Source organism: Bison bison, unplaced genomic scaffold (assembly GCF_000754665.1).
Source record: "Bison bison bison isolate TAMUID 2011002044 unplaced genomic scaffold, Bison_UMD1.0 scf7180017864368, whole genome shotgun sequence".
NCBI classification, from domain to species: domain Eukaryota; kingdom Metazoa; phylum Chordata; class Mammalia; order Artiodactyla; family Bovidae; genus Bison; species Bison bison.
In genome coordinates, this window is record NW_011494940.1 from 2,279,890 (window position 1) to 2,291,574 (window position 11,685).

The 11,685-nt window shown below is 54.9% G+C and overlaps 1 protein-coding gene across 1 annotated transcript in view; it reads right to left on the reverse strand.

Moving 5' to 3' along the window:
• Window positions 1-11,685, reverse strand: part of PAPLN (papilin, proteoglycan-like sulfated glycoprotein) — a 36,316-nt gene that overhangs the window by 21,731 nt on the left and 2,900 nt on the right. The window contains exons 2-9 of the mRNA XM_010855796.1: window positions 5,775-5,890; window positions 4,821-4,881; window positions 4,384-4,486; window positions 2,342-2,472; window positions 1,419-1,542; window positions 893-973; window positions 626-798; window positions 395-518 (exon numbers count right to left, since the gene is read on the reverse strand). Of these exons, the coding sequence (XP_010854098.1) occupies window positions 395-518; window positions 626-798; window positions 893-973; window positions 1,419-1,542; window positions 2,342-2,472; window positions 4,384-4,486; window positions 4,821-4,881; window positions 5,775-5,890 (913 nt within the window). The remainder of the gene's footprint in view (window positions 1-394; window positions 519-625; window positions 799-892; window positions 974-1,418; window positions 1,543-2,341; window positions 2,473-4,383; window positions 4,487-4,820; window positions 4,882-5,774; window positions 5,891-11,685) is intronic.

The window sequence follows — 11,685 nt, forward strand, 5'->3', positions numbered from 1 at the left end:
TCTAGACACATCCTGAGTGTCACCTTGTTCGAGGCTCAGTGACCTCCCTGGGTAGGTGGCCATCACCACGTCTGAGCTTAGAGAGCTTTCTCTGTGGGTGACAGAGCCCCTCTCTGACACCTGGTCACTGGCTCCAGGCCCACCCTCCACCACCAAAGGAATACCATGTCCTAGGAAATGCCACTGCCTCCAGGAAGCCCTCTGGTTCGCTTAGCTAAGGTAGGGGCCCTTTGTCGAGTCCCCCCACTCCTGGGTTTCCCCAAGGGGGCCCCCCGTGACATGCAGATGTTGCATCTACTTGTCCACCTCCCTCCCACGGCTGGAGCGCCTGCAGAAGAGAGCTGAGCCCTGCACACAGCCACGCACCACCCCCGACCCAGGCCACTGCCCTCACCTCCACCACATTCAGCGCTGCAGTCGCCCCACGAGCCGTGGCTCCAGCTGAAGCCGGGCTGCGGGGCACCCAAGGGCAGGTGGTACTCGAAGTGCACGCCTGGGTTGGGCTCCTGGCTGATGAGCTGTGCAGGAGGGTCCCCATTGAGGCTGGATGCCAGGGGGCCGCCCCTGCTCCCCCCGAAGCCCTCCTGCCAGCCTCTTGGGGGCCAAGTGCTCACCCCCTCCTCACCTCAATGACCAGGGGCTCCGAGGTGGGGCCGCGGGCGTGGAGCCGCTCGGGCGCCAGGTCCCCTTCAGCTCCCCGCTCATAGTGCAGGAGGGTGCTGGCCACGGGCAGGGCGCGGGCACCCTCGATGGTCCAGTGTCCATTGAGGTAGTATTCGCCACGGATGCTCTTCACCGCTGCACCAGGGGAGCACCCCAGTCAGCTGCCAAGGCAGCACCCACCTCCCTGCCACGGCGACAGCCCCGCCTTGGACCCCAAAACTGTCCTCACCCAGGAAATTCCTGCTGGCTGCCGCTTCCTCGATGCGGATGCTGGTGGCCCCCATGGGGACGATGAGGATCTGGTTGTAGCCTGAAGGGCAGAGACATTCTGGGACCACCAGCCACAAGGAGGAGTTGGCCCTGAGGCTGCCCAGTGCCTGGCCCCACAGGTGGGGTCGCCAAGTGGGACACAGCAGGGCCGGGGGCTTGGGAAAGTGTTTCTGAAGGAGGAAATGCCTGCACAGAGGATGGACGGGTCCAGCACCCAAACTGATGGGAGGGGAGGGGAATGGAGGGGACAGATAGGGATGATGGGGGGAAGGGGAGGACATGCCCAGGCATCACTGGATAAGTGGGTGGAGATCCTAGCATGAGCCCACAGGCTCCTGGGCAAGGGTTTGGCCTCCACCCTGAGGTCTTCACGACCTGAGCACCAGATCACACCATCTCGGTGTTGTGCCAGCGAGCAAGATGCCAGGAAGGGGCATGCGACAGATCCCGGTCTGAACTGTCTGCAGACCCCACAAGGATCGCACCTCTGCTGAGGTCATTGGCCTCAAAGACGCCCGTGACAGGGTAGCAGGTTGTGCCGTCACCCCCGCACCGCAGACACTTGTCCTCCTCCTTCAACGAGTCCAGGTGGTGGTCACAGCCAACGACCTGCCAGGCGGAGGTGAGAGGAGATGCGAGAGACCCAGGGGGGGTCACGGTCACACCCGGACTGGAACCCTGGCCGCCCGGCCAGTCCCAGGAGGTGCAGTAACCATTCGCTGGCCAGGGGCACCGAGTTAGCCTTGAACCTGGCCGGTAGCTGATCATCTACCTCTCCTGCCTGCACGGCGCCCGCGTCCCCTTCTCCGGCAACAGCACCTCGTTTTCCTTCGGAAGCCACCTCTCTCCCACAGCGTGTGGACATGGCTTCCGGGCAGTAGTGTCGGGCCGGTCAGCAGGCTGTGCGCTTTGCTCAAGGCGTTCGGGGGAGCCCCAGGTGAGGGCAAGCCAGAGGCAACCCCGCGTTGCTGGCACTTCTGGGAACAGCGCCCCTGCCCCAGGGAGCGGCCAGGCTGTGACAACGGAAGCCTGGGGCCACTGGGCCATCTTCACAGCTCACCAGAAGAACTCGCCAACCCTCAGCGGACCCAGAGGAGAAGAAAGCCAAGCGAGGAGAGATTTTCCAGAGCATCAGCCAGGCCCCTGCAGCCAGCCAGCCCCTCCCTCAATGGCTTTTTTTCCCCCTTAAGTCACTTTTACTTTTACTAACTTGCCACCCAGAAGCTTCCTCTTATTGTTGAGTTTTCAAAGGGCAAAGGTAAGAGGGCCACAGGACATCGGAGATGCAAGGCACCTTAGAAGCTAGTCTTGAGAAGGCATCATGGTCAGGAGAGCCTCTGGTGGGGGGCAGGTGGACATCCTGTAATGAGCCCCAAACCTGCTGGTGGGGGTGGCGGGGACAACTCACCCTGCAGCTGCCATCCACACAGATGTCCCGTCTGCCAGGTTCACAGGGTGTCCCGTCTACAACGGCCTCCTTGTGCTTGTAGTAAAAGCTCTCCCCCTTGGGGATGCAGTTCAGCTCACATTTGTTGGGGGCTGCGGTAAGCAAGAGGGGCAAGTTGAGATGCTAAGTGAGGTTGAAGGCCTGTGCGAGCAACAGCAAAGTGTGGGCAGGGGCCGGAAACAGGCACACACGTGTGTGCACACACACACAGGGAGAGGAAGCCCTACGCCATCACACCCCCAGTGGCTCAAAATCCCACCACCGTCACAGAGGGAAAGGATCTTCTCCATGAAGTGGATACATCTCTGGGAATTAAGTCGAGGAAAAATCCTAGAATTAGGAAAAAGCTAGACACTTGAAGAGGTCTATCTCAGCATTACTATTTATAATATTCTGACTGTCAGCTACTCTTTAATTACTATAACTAGATTATTACACCTGTGGACTGTGCTATTAAGAACTGTGATTATGAAGACCAACCAGTAATGCGGGGAGATGTTTATAATAGAATGCAAAGTGATACCATGTAACAATCACAAATACATAAACAGAGAGAGAAAGTAATGTGAAAGGAGCTAGAAAGAAAGGCTAGCAGCAATCCTATGAAAAAGGTGGGTTAATTTTCTTGTTTCAGTTTTTATATTTATCTGTTTGAATACCCAGGAGTGCTAACAGGATTGTAATCACCTCCACCACAAAGAAGGCATCCCTCGGCAACCCTTTTTAAACTTTCCTCTAGTTTTTCTGTAATATTTTGCTGTTGTTCAGTTGCTAAGTTGTGTCCAACTCTGCCATGCCACAGACTGCAACACTCCAGGCTTGTGATGCCATGGACTGCAACACTCCAGGCTTCCCAGTCCTTCACCATCTCCTGGAGTTTGCCCAAACTCATGTCCACTGAGTTGGTGATGCCATCCAACATTTCGTCCTCTGTCGCCCCCTTCTCCTGCCCTCACTCTTTCCCAGCATCAGTTTTTTCCAATGAGTCGGTTCTTAGCAAATTATCTTCAACATACCCTCACCTTAGGATCCAGGAGGAGCAATGAATGCAAACTACCCCACTGGGGCCTCCACCTCTAGCCAAGACCCCTCCCCCAGCCCACAGCACACACAAGACATAAAATGTTCACTGATTTGGAATCCAGAGTGCCAGAGTTTCCAGGAGTCATCTACAGTGAGCAGTGAAAACTCATACTGGGAAGGATTAGCCTACAGCATATCTGACTCATCGAAAATGTTTTAATTACACCATGTTAGTGACTTTTGTTTTTTCTTGAACTGTATCACTCTAAAAATTAATGACCTACACCCTCCTCAGTTACCCAGAGCATGGCCTCCAGCCCCAGAGATTCTGAGCAAATGAGCTCTTGCCACACCAAGCCCCCAGGCAGCCCAGCCTGCAGTTTGCCCAAATTTGGGCACAGGTCTCAACCCCACCCCCCCCCCACCCCCTCAGCCCACCCGGAGACTCCTGCCAGTGAGGAAGGCTTCAGGGAGCAGGCCAAACAAAAGAAGGCTCAAAACTGCCCAGAACCGGCCAAGGCTTGGCCTGAAACACTGAATACCCAGGGGGAAGGATGGAAAAACCTCAAAATGGTCACCACCGTTGTGCCCTGCTGGGAGTACTGGAGGTTTTTTTTAAATGTATTTGAAAACGCGTCTAGAATATGGTGAGGGCTTCCCAGGTGGCTCGGCAGTAAAGAATCCGCCTGCCATGCAGAAGACGCAAGAGAGATCGGTTGGATCCCTGGGTCGGGAAGATTCCCTGGAATAGGAGGAAATAGCAGCCCACTCCAGTATTCTTGCCTCGAAAAGTTCCATAGGCAGAGCAGTCCATGGGGCCGCAAAGAATGGGACAGGACTGAAAGATTGAGCACCATAATGTGGTAGTGAGAATTGCGAAACGCAAAGTCAATGTAGCAAAGAGATTCCCCAAAGAAGGGGCCCAGCGTAGGACAACGCAGGGTGGGGCAGCAGGGGCGCCCGAAGGACGGCGCACTTACACCCGTAGTAGGGCAGCCACTTGTAGCGCCGCCCCTGGAACTCGTGGCTGTCAAACTCCGCGCACTGCTCCGCCCTGAAGTCGCGGGAGCCATCGGGACAGCTCTGTGGAGAGGAGGGGGCAAGGGACGGGGCTTGTGGGTCCACCATTGGGGTCCACCGTCCCGCTGGACCCCGGGGAGGCCGGGCCCTGTTCCCCCAACCCCTGCTGCAGCTTCGGGGAGGCGGGGTTGCCCCCCCACCCGCCCCGCCCAGGGCTCCCGTGTGCCCCCCTCCAGGGGGCTTGGGGTAAGGAGGCGAAGGTATCCTTTCAGGCGGCGGGGTGAGGAAGTGACTGCCATGCACCCACGTGCGGGGGTGGGGGGCTTCCCAAGGCCAGTATGTCAGCTACGGAGGGGGTCCGGGGAGCTGTCCTCCACCCCCAGGGGCTGTACCTTACCTCCGTGCGGCAAGAGCGGTGGCTCCGGGTGGGACCCACGCAGCTGGAGCCCCCATCTCTCCTGCAGGGTGAGAGCACTGGAAAGAGCCAAACCCCCAGGACCCAGCACCTCGCCCCCTCATGGGTCTCTCCCACAGGGCCCCCCCCCCGACCCCCAGCTGCGGTGGAGCTACCCGGTGAGCACTGCTGGGCCAGAGGGATGGCAGGAGATGAGGGGGCTCCCAAATCCCCTTAGGCAGGTATAGTGAGCCCTGTGTTCAGACCTGGGAGAAGCCCGACCCAGAAGGCTAACTAGCCTAGAGCTTGGCTAACTAGGGGCCACTCTACCTCTTAAAGCATATTCCCAGAGAAGACTCAAATTCTGTCCTTGGAGATGCAATATATACCCACTTGGTAAAGTTATTCTGCCATTTAAGAGGAGTAAATGTGGGTAAGACACTTAGAATAGTATCTTCTCTCTGCCTCTTCAGGCAGTTTTCAGGAACCGTTAAACCCCCAATAGGCAGAGCATCACCACCCCTTCTTTTGCGCCCTATGGTACTCGTCAGAGTGCAGGGCACGCAGCAGCAGCTTAATAAGTCACTTAGAGTGAGAAACATCTATACTTGAAGAAGGGGCTGACGGCAGAGAAACTGCACACATTAGGAATTTTTGAGGATTATTCGTTAATTCAACAAGAATTCATTACACCTGCCGGCACTGCTGGAGAAGCTAGGGACTCAGGGGTGGATGAAGCAGGAATGGCACCAGCTCCCTGAAATAAGGCTGTCGTTGCAATCAGAGTGTCAGTATGCGGAAATGACTCAATTTCAAGTTCTCCACTGATACTGCTCCCAGAACAAATCTGTCGTGTGGTAGGTTTTGCCCTTGTGGCCCTGGCACTGGCCCAGGACACCCAGCCGCTCCCCCGAGCCTGCTCTCTCTTAACAAGCTGGCCCATCCCCGCCTTCCTACCTCTGGGTGTAGCAGGGACGCTCCCGGAAGCTGACGCCCCCTCCACAGGTCCGGCTGCAGGGGTTCCAGTTACCCCAGGAGCCCCAGGTGTCACTCTGCCGCCTCACCTGGGGAGCCTGGAGGAGGACACGCTCAGCAGTGGGAGTCAGCGCTTGGAGCCCCCACAGGAGTGCTCAGGGCTGCCCTGACACCCCCAGCCTTGGAGCATCGCCCTCCCCTGCAAGGAGGCTGAGACGGTGTCTCCTAGAGCTGAGCCTTCAGGACTGCAGCTCCCCCAGGCACCCCAACATCCTCATTTGTGGAATAAGCCAGCTTTCACCATAAGGAGCTGGGAGCCAACCCAGCCTCCCCATCCGTCAATGCCGCCTCCACCAGCAGCCCCTATGTGCCCAGTACAGCGGGCAAGCTGCGGGCAGAGAGCTCTTCCCTGATCGTGTCTGACCATGACATCCCCTGGCTGGGCAGAGTTTGGTCTGAGAACCAGGATGTCTAGCATACTCTTGAATGGAACCCCCGGAGCAGCAAAGCATGCCCTCCCAGGAGGAAGACATAAAAGCGCAGGAGGAACGGCATGTCATCAGGTAGGATGGGCTCCAGGTGTGTGGGGAATGCCGTCCACCTGAAGCGCCATGTTTTTGTAGCTCTGGCCTAGTCAGAACTTAATCTAATCGTGTGCATGTGTGCGTGTTAGGATGGGGTGGTGATTCCTTCCTGCCAAGCTGTGGCAGGGGCCCCCAGGAGTCCCCCAGTGTCTATCCTCCCCTTCTCCCACTAAGAGAACCCTTGACTCCTAGCTGGATAGCTGGCTGCCCTCCCACCCAAGTTCGTTTCCCAGGTTTCCCGAAGCCAGCCACAGCTATGTCACTAAATTCTTGTCAGTGAGATGTACGTGAAAGGTGCTGGGTGGCAGCCTTCCTTGTGGCTCAGCTAGTAAAGAATCTGCCCGCAATGCGGGAGACCTGGGTTCAATCCCTGGGTTGGGAAGATCCCTTGGAGAAGGGAAAGGCTACTCACTCCAGTATTCTGGCCTGGAGAATTCCATGCATTGCATAAACAGTCCATGGGGTCACAAAGAGTCAGACACGACTGAGCGAGATTTTCTTTCCTAGCAGTCTCCAGTACAGGCATATTTCAGAGATATTGTAGGCTTGGTTCCACCAAAATAGAGCAAATATTGTGATAAAGCAGATCACACAGCTTTGGGGATTTCCCAGTACATGTGAAAGTTCTTTGTACTATACTAGAATCTGTTAAGTGTGCAATAGCATTAAAAATAATGTATGTACCTCAATTAAAAAGTACTTTATTGCTAAACAAATGATAGCCATCACCCAAACTTTCAGCAAGTTGTAATCTTTTCACAGTGGTAGCATCAGAGATCATTAATCAAACATCCCCATAACAAACATAATAATGATTTAAAAGTTTAAATATTTTGAGAGTTTCAAAAATGTGACAAAGTGAGCAAATGCTATTGGAAAAATGACATTGATAGACTTTCTCAACACAGCATTACTACAAACCTTCAATTTGTTTAAAAAAAAAAAAAACTAGCTGCAAAGCACAGTTAAGCCTAATAAAACAGAGTGCCTGTAATCTCCTTAAGGGATAGCTTGCGTGTTCATTTGTCCTTTTTCTTAGTCCTCCTATACGCCTTCCTGCTGGTTGGAAATCAGATGTGATGGCTGGAATTGGAGCAGCCTTTGAAACTCTGTGGTAATTTAGGAACAGAAGTTTTGAACACTGAAGCAAAGGTACAAGAATCCTGGAGCCCTTGGTGAGACAGAACATCCCTAGGTTTCTGACCATGCATGTCTATGAGAGAGAGGAATCAGGTCTTTTTTTGTTGAAGGACTGTCATTTGGGACTCTAACAGGAAAATAATCCTAATGGATACAGGTTCCCACCAGAAGGATCTGGTACCCTGCAGCTGACTTCAGAAGTCCACATGCTACCCCCATATTCTCTCATTTACTCCACAGAACAACCTGACCATCCTGGTGCATGGAAAAGAGGCGCAGAAAGAGAGGGAGCCACAGGAACAAGTGGACACAACAGCAGCTTGGCTTCACTCCAGGCCTCTGCTCTTGTACCAGGTTCCCACCAACCTCACCTGGGGAACCAAGGGGGACACTGGATGAGGCTTGAGGAGATGGACGGGTGTTAGACTTGCTTTCTTGCTGGGAGGCAAAATGTGGATTGGAAGTATGTCCTGTTTGTTTGAAGGGGACTTTATCTTAGGGCGTCACAACATAATAATCTCTAGAGGAAAAAATCCCTGCCATTTTCCCTAGAAGAACTCAAGTTCTCATGCGGAAAAGCAAACTGTTCCTCACGTAGTGAGCCTCCTGCCACCACCCAGGATCTCGGGTGAGGATGGAGGTTTGCGCATGCGCAGATTACGCCCAGCGCTCTTCTAGCGCCCCGGTGGCAAACATCTAGTTATCCTTGGTTTATAACAAAACCATGAACCCTGAATCAGAACAACTCACACACGTTTGCTGAACCGCATACAAAACCAAGAAGGAAGGGCCAACTAGATCAAAGTCTGAGCTTTCACTCTTCAAATCATTTACCCTTCATTTCTAAGTGGGCCAGATCTCCGAGCTTCTAAAAACCAGGACATACAAGTGTTCCATGAAATTTAAACTGAAATTTACTTGATCGGTTCCTATTTTAAAGGGGAAGGTATTGAGTGTTGGGGGTAGAGGGTGACTTTCCAGGGATGATAAGCACCTCCCCCCAGACTCATCACTGTGAAAAGTGAAAGTGTTGGTCGCTCAGTCCTGTCTGACTCAGTGCGATCCCATAGACTGTAGCCCACCAGGCTCCCCTGTCCATGGGATTCTCCAGGCAAGAATACTGGAGTGGGGAGTATTCAGCACGTTCAGCCAGGAGCAGCACAGACGCATCTCGTTTCTCTGTAATTACCCAAACCACAAGCGGCATGATGGTGTGAAGCCGGAATGAGCTGGGCCGGTCCACCCTCACCTGGGCCTGTCCTCACCTGCCTCCTGCCGCCCTCCCCACCCCACCAGCTCCTCCTCCAACCCCTACCTGGGCAACTCAGGAAGCCCCCTTTCCTGTCGCACTGTTCCCCTGGGATCACCTGCCCAACGTGCTGGGGTGGGAGTGGGAACAGAGCAGAAGCAAGGAGACTGGAAGACCCCATGTGAAACCTCCCCTGACCAACATGGGGCAGGGGGCAGTGAGAGGTGTGATGCGTTATTCCTCCTTAATCGACTATTCATTCTGCTCAAGCTGACCCCTGTCAGCACTGAGAATGATCCTGTGAAAGGTTGGGGATGGTGGGGAGGGGGTCCCGCCACAGCTAGAATCAGCAGTTACAACCAGTCTGAGCTATGGAGTGGGGGTGGGTCTCACCCCCAGCTACAACCAGCCTGGGCTATGGGGGGGTCCCAGCCCCAGTTACGACCAGGCTGGGCTATGGGGGAGTAGGTATTGCACCCAGCCAGAACCAGCCTGGGCCATGGGGCAGTCCCACCTCCAGCTATAACCTGCCTGGGCCATGGAGGAGGGTATTGCACTCAGCTAGAACCAGCCTGCCGGAGAAGGCAATGGCACCCCACTCCAGTACTCTTGCCTGGAAAATCCCATGGACGGAGGAGCCTGGTAGGCTGCAGTCCATGGGGTCGCTAAGTCAAAGACTGAGCGACTTCACTTTCACTTTTCACTTTCATGCATTGGAGAAGGAAATGGCAACCCACTCCAGTGTTCTTGCCTGGAGAATCCCAGGGAAGGTTGAGCCTGATGGGCTGTCGTCTTTGGGGTCGCACAGAGTCGGACACGACTGAATCGAGTTAGCAGCAGCAGCAGAACCAGCCTGGGCCACACCCTCCTCCAGACAGTGGAGTGGATAAGGGGAGGTCCCAGCCCCACTTACCCAGGTGTTTCTAAGGGAGAAAGCGCCTAACAGGCCCCAGGTTACTTCAGATCCCTCATTTCCCTGCGTGGAACCTGTGTGTGGGCGTCATTACTCTCCAATTTAAAGGGATCTAAGATCTGATGATCTGCTTAGCGACACACAGCTGCTAGGTGGTGGCTCTGAGTTTCATCTCAGTGTCCTGACTGTCACCACGCCCCCCCCCCAACCTGAGCTGCGACCTCAGTGCCGCCTGTGGCGAGGCCCTCAGGGTGTGGCACTGAGGAGGCAAGGGCCATGGGGTAGCAGAGGTGAGCTGGGGACACCGGAAGGTGGTGGAGTGGACGTGAGGAAGGGGGCTCTAGCCCACTCTGTGCTCTGACTGAGGCCCATGCTAAACCCGCTCCCCACTGCTGACTCCCACCCCGGCCTTCCCGCTGGCTGGAGGAGGACTTCTCAGGTTTCACTCACATTTCCACAGAGACAGCATCACCCTGCCCCTCTCCCAAAGCAGTGAACAGTGTGGGTCCGTTCTCAGGGGCCCTCCTGCGGGGCTCAGGAGGCAGGGCTGTGAGCCTCCCCAGTGGAGCCCTCTCCAGGGGTGGATGGAATCTGTGCCCTCCATCCTGCTGGGCAGGAGCAGCTCCAGGAACAAGCCCCGCTCGGCACACAGTCCCCTCCCCCAAGGTGGGGCCTGTGATCTAGAAGATTCCCTGTACCTCCTTGGAACCCAGGTAGGTTCTCCAGGAAGCCTTGTCCCTAAGGCCCCTGGTAATGAAACAGTTACTGTGATCACCAGTTGCCTTCCTGTATCCACTCTCTGAATTTTCACTAATATGGTAGCCACTAACCACATGAGGCTGTTTAAATTCATGTTCATTAAAATCAAATAAGGGCTTCCCTGGTGGTCCAGTGGTTAAGGATCTGCCTGCCCAATGCAGGGGACACTGTCTCAATCCCTGATCTGGGAAGATTCCACATGCTGCAGCTGAGCCCGAGTGCCACAGCTACTGAAGCCTGTGCGCCCTGGAGCCCGTGCTCAGCAATGAAAGACACCGCAATGAGAAGCTCATGCATGGCAAGTAGAGAGTAGCATGCACGTAGCAACAAAGACTCAGCCCAGTTAAAAATAATTTTAAAAATCAAATAAGATTCAGTTCCTCGGAGAAGGCAATGGCACCCCACTCCAGTACTCTTGCCTGGAAAATCCCATGGACGGAGGAGCCTGGTAGGCTGCAGTCCATGGGGTCGCAAAGAGTCAGACACGACTGAGCAACTTCATTTTCACTTTTCACTTTCATGCATTGGAGAAGGAAATGGCAACCCACTCCAGTGTTCTTGCCTGGAGAATCCCAGGGACGGCGGAGCCTGGTGGGCTGCCATCTATGGGGTCGCACAGAGTTGGACACGACTGAAGCGACTTAGCAGCAGCAGCAGCAACAACAAAGACTCAGCCCAGTTAAAAATAATTTTAAAAATCAAATAAGATTCAGTTCCTCAGTTGTACTGACCACATGTCATGTGCTCAGTAACCACATGAACCCAGTGGCTATCTTACTGGACAGCACAGATGCAGAGCATTTCCATCATCTCAGACGGTTCTATTGGACAGCCCCGCTCTAGATGCTAACCCCAGGGGCAGTGGAGGATGGGGCCTGGCAGCCCAAACCTCTAGGTCCGAATAGCCCCCATTGAGAGGCAGCAGAGTTTGGTCAATAGGCAGGTGGCAGACATCTGGTAGGATGGCCATTTGGCCCTGCTCCTTGGCTGGTGCCAGCAGGGACCCCTCTTCCTTCCAGTGATAGACCATCCCTCCCGACCTCCGCAGCATTAGCAGCGCGCCCAGAACCTTCTGAAGGAGGGGTGGGGCTGCTGGGAAATTGCCAATTCTGCGAACTGTGCCCCAAAGCCAGACAGGAAGTTCTGGGCACCAGAGGTTGCAAGGTCCCACCCGTCTTTGAAGGCTGAGAGGGTTCGCCTCTTCCCGCCCCACCATCCAGACAGTGGCTTTCTCTTGGGGATGGCGCC